The sequence below is a fragment of the Procambarus clarkii genome, chromosome 37 (genome assembly GCF_040958095.1).
Source record: "Procambarus clarkii isolate CNS0578487 chromosome 37, FALCON_Pclarkii_2.0, whole genome shotgun sequence".
Classification (NCBI taxonomy): Eukaryota; Metazoa; Arthropoda; class Malacostraca; order Decapoda; family Cambaridae; genus Procambarus; species Procambarus clarkii.
This window is the reverse complement of record NC_091186.1, coordinates 21,131,306-21,140,825: the sequence shown is the minus strand read 5'-3', so window position 1 is coordinate 21,140,825 and position 9,520 is coordinate 21,131,306. Positions and strand designations below refer to the sequence as shown.

The following is a 9,520-nucleotide window of genomic DNA, read 5'->3' as shown; positions in this document are numbered from 1 at the left end:
GAGATTCAGCCAACTTGGACACATGAAGACTCACATGTTGGTGCATTCAGGTGACAAACCTCATGAGTGTCCAGAGTGTGGGAAGAGCTTCAGGGAGCTTGGACACGTAAAGACACACATGTTAGTACATTCAGGTGACAAACCTTACGAGTGTCCAGAATGTGGGAAGAGATTCAGTCAACTGGGATGCCTGAGGACACATGTGTTAGTACACTCAGGTGATAAACCTCACGAGTGTCCAGAATGTGGGAAGAGATTCAGTCAACTGGGACGCATGAAGAGACACATGTTAGTGCATTCAGGTGACAAACCTCGCCAGTGTCCAGAGTGTGGGAAGAGATTCAGTGAGCTTGGACATATGAAGAGGCACAGGATGGTGCATGCAGATGAAAGACCTTTTGAATGTGCCGAGTGTGGCAAAAAATTTAGAGATCGTGGGGCTATAATACGGCACATGTTAGTGCATTCAGGTGACAAACGTCACGAGTGTCCAGAGTGTGGGAAGAGATTCAGTCTTCTTGCAAACATGAAGAGGCACAAGATGGTCCATGCAGATGAAAGACCTTTTGAATGTGCCGAGTGTGGCAGAAAATGTAGAGAACGTGGAGCTATAATACAGCACATGTTAGTACATTCAGGTGATAAACCTCATGAGTGTCCAGAGTGTGGGAAGAGATTCATTTGACCCGGAAGCGGTCCATAGAATTACCCCAATCACCCCAAATCAGGCCAAAACTACCCAAATCGTCCTAGCATTACGTAAGTAATGAAGAAATATGGCATATTTACTTACTATAATGTTGGTGCTACACATAGAACATGATCAAACCTATTTTTACTCTGAAATAATCTAATTTCATAACGAAATTAGACGTAAATATGTGAGAGGTGACGCCATAGGAAGTCGACGGTCCAAGCGACAATTGTGTGGAGCGACTTATCCAAGAAATATGGTCGCCAGGAGAGTGTTTGCTGCCATATCAGCCTCCTGTACACAGTGATCCAGTCCTTTTCGTTTTTGGCCGTTCATGTTTAACAAATTTGTTATCTTTTTATTCTAGCATTGTTGAGGCAGTTGATAGTGGTAAGGATTGCGATGTTGTGTACCTTGACTTTAGCAAAGCTTTTGATACAGTGCCACATGAAAGACTGATTAAAAAAATAGAGTCTCATGGTATTGGGGGTGCTATATTAAGCTGGATTAGGGCATGGCTATACCAAAGGAAACAGAGAGTTAGTATAAATGGAATCAAGTCAGAGTGGGAAAATGTTGTAAGTGGAGTGCCTCAAGGCTCTGTCCTGGGACCTCTGTTGTTTATAATATATATAAATGATTTAGATTCAGGTTTGAGTAGCAACATTTGCAAATTTGCCGATGATACGAAAATCGGTAGGGAAATTAATTCGGAGGAGGACTCACTATCACTTCAAGTTGATCTAGATAGGGTTTTGAAATGGTCAAAGGATTGGCAGATGCAGTTTAATGCTGATAAATGTAAAGTTCTGAGGTTAGGTAATGATGATAGAGTTACAAGATACGAGCTAGATGGTGTTGTGATTGCGAAGTCGGATTGCGAAAGGGATCTGGGAGTTATGATTAGTAAGAATTTAAAACAAAAGGATCAATGCATAAATGTTCGTAATAAGGCAAATCGGACACTTGGATTTATTAATCGCAGCGTTAGTAACAAGACACCTGGTGTGGTTCTCAAGCTATATCTTGCTCTAGTTAGGCCCCATTTAGATTATGCAGTTCAGTTTTGGTCGCCATATTATAGAATGGATATAAATTCACTTGAACGTGTCCAGCGTAGGATGACTAAGTTAATTCCCCAAATTAGAAATCTTTCATATGAAGAAAGATTAACAAAGCTTAAGTTGCATTCACTGGAAAGGCGAAGAGTTAGGGGTGACATGATAGAGGTTTACAAGTGGATGAATGGACATAACCGGGGGGATATTAATAGGGTATTAAAAGTATCAACACAGGACAGAACACGAAACAATGGATATAAATTGGATAAGTTTAGATTTAGGAAAGACTTGGGTAAATACTGGTTCAGTAACAGGGTTGTTGATTTGTGGAACCAATTGCCGCGTAACATTGTGGAGGTGGGGTCCCTCGATTGTTTCAAGCACGGGTTGGACAAGTATATGAGTGGGATTGGGTGGTTATAGAATAGGAGCTGCCTCGTATGGGCCAATAGGCCTTCTGCAGTTACCTTTGTTCTTATGTTCTTATGTTCTTATTGAACACCGAACCCTACACGCCCTCTGATATATTGCTTAATTAACAAATATTCACAAATAAAGATTATATTTGTATATGTTATCAGAAAGGCAGATATAAAATAGTTTTTGTGAATCCATCACAGAGATTATACCTTATTAGAGAGGAAAAATATTCATACTTTAAACAAGGCTTCATGGCCGACGCTCTCCTTACCGATATGGGAACTATGACCTTCCGAAGATCAATGTTAATTTAATCTAGATATTGTAATAAACGAAGTTTTCTATGTCATCATAAAGACATAAATATAAGCTGCATGTTAATACTTCGGCATAAATATAACTGAATTGAAAGTTAAGATATATGCCTTTTTATAGTTACTTGATGGCTCGCTCAGGGAGTGTGAAGGCCTCCACACAAGCCAATCAATTTTATAATTACTTTGCATATATGCAAAGTAACGCCATAGGTCTTTATGTCAGAATAAAGCCATGTAGACGATAATGTAACTACATTTCAAGGAAAACATATCTTAATATAATTATTAAATGAATGCAAAGTTATGGTTAAATAAATCCAGTCTCCGTGGTGTAGTGGTAAGACACTCGCCTGGCGTTCCGTGAGCGCTAAGTCATGGGTTCGTATCCTGGCCGGGGAGGATTTACTGGGCGCAATTCCTTAACTGTAGCCTCTGTTTAACACAACAGTAAAATGTGTACTTGGATGAAAAAACGATTCTTCGCGGCAGGGGATCGTATTCCAGGGACCGTAGGATTAAGGACTTGCCCGAAACGCTACGCGTACTAGTGGCTGTACAAGAATGTAACAACTCTTGTATATATCTCAAAAAAAAAAAAAAAAAAAAAAAAAAATAGCCAATACCACACAATCGCCGGTGTCCGGACACATGAATAGTCGCATTAGGTGAAAGGAAATGTACCCAACCATTTCCATTTTCCCAACCAGTTTGTGCACCCTATACTCATCCTCTGTGCGGTAATTTATTGTGCATCCCATACTCATCTTGTTACCAGTAGTTTGTGCAACCCATACTCATCCTGTGGCCCGTAATTTATTGTGCATCCCATACTCATCCTGTTACCGGTAGTTTGTGCAGCCCATACCCATCCTGTGACCTGTAATTTATTGTGCAACCCATACTTATCCTGTGACCTGTAGTTTATTGTGCAGCTAATACTCATTCTGTGAGTCATAGGACATTGCGCAACCCTTTCTCATCGTGTGAATCTTTGTTTACTTTGCTCTCCATGTTCATCCTCTGCGCGATAGTTTCTTGTGCAACCCATACCCATGATGTGAGTGGTAGTTTATTGTGTACCCTATATTCATCCTGTGAGTATAGGGTACACAATTCTTGTTTGGATTCTTGTAATGTTATTTGTCTATTTGTAGTCACAGTATTTGTGCGCCCCTTGAGGGACTTGAATTAGAGGGGGGTTGAAATAGCCTAAGCTACTCTATCCCTTTGAGATGTATTTATTGCTTATCTCAATAAACATACTTGAACTTGAACTTGGGTACACAATGAGTTCATTTGTACTCCATACTCATCATCAAGAAGTGTATTTTACCAGCATTGTAATATAAATTAAGAATAAAAGCTTAACTGGATTACGGACCCATAATCAAAATGAGAGTCATCACTAATTATCATGACAAATTGTCTAGGCTACACTTCCGCCTTCGACAAGCTGCCGCCGGATGTGGGTATAGTTTATTGTACACCCCCGCACCCCCAGTCCTGGAAGGGCGTGCATTGGGATGTGGACATGTGTACCATTATCCCCCCCCCCCACACACACACACTCCTCTCCTGTTAATAATAATACTAATAATAATAAAAAATAAAAATAATAACGTTAATAAATATTATAATTAAAACACTTACTGTAATACCCTAGTGCTTGAATGAAGGTGAAGGAAAGACCCAATAAATGTGTAAGTGTATTAAAAACCAAATTTTCGTTGGGTGAGCTGGCAGGTGAGCACCACCTGCCAGCTCACCCAGTAATGAACATCACCTGCACACTGCACCGAACCACTTGCCAGCAGGTGCAGAAGTACGATGGAAAGAGCAAAGTATACAATATTTCAAGTATAATATTAAAGATATATTTAGGATTTAATGTTTTCCTATAAAGTTTCAATAATACCTTTATTTGATTTTTTGTATTATTTTCTACCACAGACGTGGCCACACATTAACAATGCTAACCAGCATATATACATTTTCTTCAGTCCGCCATGGACTCTAACCCTTTCCACTACCGCCCACAAGATGGGTATAGGGTGCATAATATAAGAACTAAACTAACTCCATTGATAGGGTTAGAGATTTGTTAAACATATAGTTCAGGGATTTATTGAACAATCAACCACATAAGGTGATTGTAGTGTTTTTAAAATGCTAGGCTAAGCTACATACGTAAATACATAAATACACAAATTTACGTATGCCCTACATAAAGTGTTCGATGTGTCTTTTACATAGTGTCATTAACGTGCATTTACAAAGGTGAAATTGAATTCTGACCAGCTTCCACATATACTTTATACACATACATATACGCACACAGACGTATGCGTACATATACATATATATACATACATATATACACACATACATACACATATATTTGTCTCTTTTACTCTGACAAGGTGAGATAACTGATAGAGAAACTAGTGTGCAATTAAGCACTTAATCACTGAAGGTGATTGTTACACCTGATATGAGTGGGACTCTATGGGGTACTGGTACTATTAAGGGGTATAGGTAGTTAGAAGACAGGAGTATCAAATATGGGAGAGCTAAAAGGCCCGGCCCCCAAAATAAACTATCCACAGTAGTAATAACTTGCTACAAGACCAAATATGTTAGTCTAAGGGTTGATCACTGCGCTCCCACCTTGGAAGAAGAGATACTCTGTAATTCATGTACTTATTTATTAACCCGTTAACAACCCCCCATATACACTCACACCAATAACAATAATAATAATAACTTTACCACACTATCTTACGTTAAAAGCCTTGGTCCACGTAGGCAGGATACAAGGTTTACACTAATAACAAGCTAGGGTAAAGTACTACTGGATAAGCACTGAAGCTGGATGCAGCTTAGGGTAGTGAAACCACGTGGGACCCTAATACAAAACACAACACTTAGGGGTACCCAAACACTGGCAAAATACTATCCCCAGGTCTCCCCAATCGTTACTACCAGAGTAGGCACACTCACTAATGCCCCGTACTTAGCTTAAGGATACAGGAACTTCAGGTAAGGGAAATAAGTAAGAGGAGAAGGAAGGAGAGTAGGGATACAGCCACAGAGTAGGTCTTAACCTCACGCCACCAGCCAAGAGAAGACCGAGCTAGCCACCAGCTGCCTCCCTCATCTCTTGGTGCCGGGAGGAGCCTAATTGATCGTGCAGCTAAGCACATTAAAGATCTTCCCCTATGCAACGTATTGTTACTTTATGAATGATTAGAAAGTATTAGTAAGCAAAGTTGGTGCCTATGTTATTATTTAATAATCAACCCCCAGCTCAGTCTTTAAATGCTCTTTGAGAAACAATAATAGTCTTACGTCTGGCAGGGAAGATACAAACAATTGACATTCTAGATGCCCAACTGTGCTACCAGGAAGTTTAATAGCTCAATTTTGACCTCTGGTTTCCACTGGAGAACCCAGGGTCGTAACACTCCTCCCCCCTTCAGAGAAAAAAAAATGTGACTACTAGAATAGTAGTCATATTTTTTTGTAAGAGTATACAGAGAACAAAAAGAAAAACATGACAAAAACAAAAAATAAATCAAAAGCAATTTCTCTGCAAAAAAAAAAATACAAAGGAGTTCTCTGAAAAAAAAAAAAAAAAAAAACATACACAAAAAAAATAAAAGAACAGGGAAGTAAATAAATTGGACACGGAATATTTAATGTCACAGGAGAACCTAAAAAAAATTAACTAAAGCATGACAGTTGGTAAATGGCTTTCTGTGGCTCAGATGAATGTTATTCAGGCAACCGGGACAGAGCGTCGGCTATCACGTTGAGTCTGCCCGGTAGGCGGGTAATGGAAAGATTGAAGTCCTGTAGGTACAATGCCCACCTGAGGATGCGTTTATTCTTACCCTTCATCTGAGTCAGGAAGACTAGTGGGTTATGGTCCGTGTACACTTCCACTATATTACCTGTGAGGTAAACTTCGAACTTTTTACATGTTAACACTAGCGCCAACGCCTCTTTTTCTACCACTGAATAATTGCGTTGCGCCTTGTCGAATTTCATAGAGTAATAATATACTGGGTGTTCCACCTGATCATCCCCAGTTTGCAACAACACTGCACCAGCACCCGAGTCAGACGCGTCAACATGAATTTTAAACGGTCGGTCGAACCTTGGACTAGCAAGCACTGGGGCGGAAGCTAAGATCAATTTCAAATTTTTAAATGCCTCTGCACAGTCTGATGACCACTTAAATTTAACGGCTTTCCGCAACAAGTCTGTGAGAGGAGTGGCAACACTGGAAAAGTTCTGACAAAAACGTCGATAGTACGCACACATACCGATAAATCTTTGAACGTCCTTTTTAGACTTTAGTACTGGATACTCCAGAATGGCATTGATTTTATCTTGCCAAGGTAACACTTTTCCTTGGCCCACTTCATAACCGAGGTACGTCACTGTGCCTTGGCCAAAATGACACTTTTTAGCATTTAAGGTAAGATTTGCCCTTTTCAAGATGGCAAACAACTGGCGTAACCTAGCTATGTGGTCAGCCCAATTACTGTCAAACAGCACGATATCATCTAAATACGCCCGACAATTTGGCACCTTAGCGAGTAGAGAGTTCATGAGGCTCTGGAATGTGGCCGGAGCATTACGCAAGCCGAACGGTAACACTTGATACTCAAAAACACCCTCGGGTGTCACGAACGCAGTGAGCTGTTTAGCACGTTCAGTGAGTGGGATTTGATAATACCCCCTCGAGAGGTCGAATTTCGAAACGTACTTGGCATTTCCCAACTCGTCGATGCAGTCCTCGAGGAGGGGCAGCGGATAGGCATCCACAATGGTCACCTTGTTGAGCTGCCGATAGTCGGTGCATAATCGCCAGGAGCCGTCTGGTTTGGGGACCAAAAGGCAGGGCGAGCACCAAGAGCCCTGGCTCGGCCGGATGAGGCCGTGCTGGAGCAAGAAGTCGACCTCCTTCCGTACGATGGCCTTCTTTTCTGGACTCATCCGATAGGGTTGAAGGCGAATGGGAGTGTAGTCCGTCAATTCGACATCATGGCAAATGGCATCAGTCTGGGTCGGGACATCCCCGAACAGACTGGAGAATTCAGCAACCAACGACTGCACCTCTTCACGTTGGGCCATCTGCAAATGGGACAGTTCCTCCACAGCATTCACAGAACTAGAATTATTGAAAATGAGATTAGTTGGGTCCCCAGAACAATCATCCCCTCTCTCACTGGAAATGGAAACATTGGTTAGTGCAATGGGCCTGGGGCCCTGGAACTTCTTCAGTCGATTTACATGTATGAGCATTACCTGGTTACGTTTGTCAGAGTGCCTCACTTTGTACGTGAGGTCCCCAGTCTTTTCTGTCACAATGTAGGGGCCTTCGTACTTGTGGGACATAGTGTTCCCTAGTCGAGGCTTTAATACCAGGACAGGGTCGCCAGGCTGAAATACCCGTAACTTAGATTTAGCATCGTTACGTTCTTTCATCTTTTCTTGGGCCTTGCCAAGATACTTTAATGCAGCCGCCTTGCAGTCCTTGAGTCTCTGGTGGTGTTGCGCAAAGAAAGCCGAACCTTCGGATAACGTTACGTTCCCTAACAGATTCTCCTGTAACATTTGCAAGGGTCCACGAACTTTATGGCCAAAGACTAACTCAAAAGGAGAACAGCCCAGTGAACTTTGTAATCCCTCTCTAGCCGCAAACAAAACATACGGTAAATTCTCATCCCAGAAGGTGTGGGAACTCTCGCACGATGTCTTCAACATCTGCTTCAGAGTTAGATGGAAACGTTCAATTACCCCCTGACTCTGTGGATGGTATGGGCTGGAAACCTTATGAGTTATTCCATGTTCCTTACAAAATTGCTCGAAAACATCAGACTTAAAATTAGTACCATTGTCAGTTTGCACGACCCGAGGCAGTCCAAAAGTGGAAAAAAATTGCAACATACGAGCAACAACAGTTTTTGCTCGGATGTTCCTTACAGCAAAAGCCTCTGGGTAACGAGTAGTGATACACATCATCGTGATTAGGTAAATATTACCAGACTTAGTTCTAGGTAATGGTCCAACACAGTCCATTACCACATGAGAAAATGGTTCCTCTGGCACGACAATAGGCCTTAGAGGAGCTTTAGGTGGAGTCTGGTTTGGTTTCCCAACCAGTTGACAAACAATACACGCATTACAAAATTTTGCCACGTCGCTTTTCAGCTTGGGCCAGAAAAAATACTTTAAAATTTTGTGATACGTAATATTAATACCTTGATGTCCCCCCATAGGATCATCATGAGCAGCTGCCAAAACTCTTTCTCTATAGCAGGTCGGCAACATAACCTGGTGGACTACCTCCCACTCATTTGACAAGGGAGCACTCTGTGGTCTCCATTTTCTCATCAAAATCCGATCATTGTAGTAGTACCCAGTTGCTGCGTCTACAATTTCCTCCATAGAGACGGCTGTTTCATGGCAATCTGCAAGAGTGGGGTCAGCTTTCTGTAACTCACTCAAGGAGGCATCTAGGCCTTGGTCAGAAGCCATTGGCCGAGGCTCAACAGTGTTCTCCACCTCCCCACTACTCTCGGTAGATGGCGGTGGCAGGCTCTCCACAATGTCCTCGGCCACGTCATCGAGTCGGGCCATGAATGTGTCCGCGAGGTCCACTTGGTTTTCACCACTCGGAAAGCTCCTCGTGACCTCGGGATTTACCACCTTGGCAAGCACAGGGCTGCCCTTACATTTAAGTCCCATAGACCTGGTCACCGCGCACGCAGGGTACAGAACATTATCCTCTGCGGCGGGTGGATCCAGGCAAACCTTAGGGGTAGGCAACATAATAGGCAGTCTGGAGTCCCCTACCTTATCCCCTGCTAAATCATTACCAACTATTACATCAACATTAGGGAAAGGTAGGTATGAAGTGACTCCGACTGTACAAACACCCTTGTGGAAATCAGATTCCAGGGTAACCTTATGGAGGGGTACTGCCCGAGTATCACTAGTGACCCCCTCGACCAGCA

General features: G+C 42.2%; 1 protein-coding gene across 1 annotated transcript; it reads left to right on the top strand.

Moving 5' to 3' along the window:
- Positions 1-373: 373 nt before the first annotated feature.
- Positions 374-685, top strand: LOC138371860 (zinc finger protein 586-like). Its single transcript, XM_069336894.1, has one exon. It carries the CDS (start codon positions 374-376, stop codon positions 683-685), a length of 312 nt encoding a protein of 103 aa, XP_069192995.1.
- Positions 686-9,520: the final 8,835 nt, after the last annotated feature.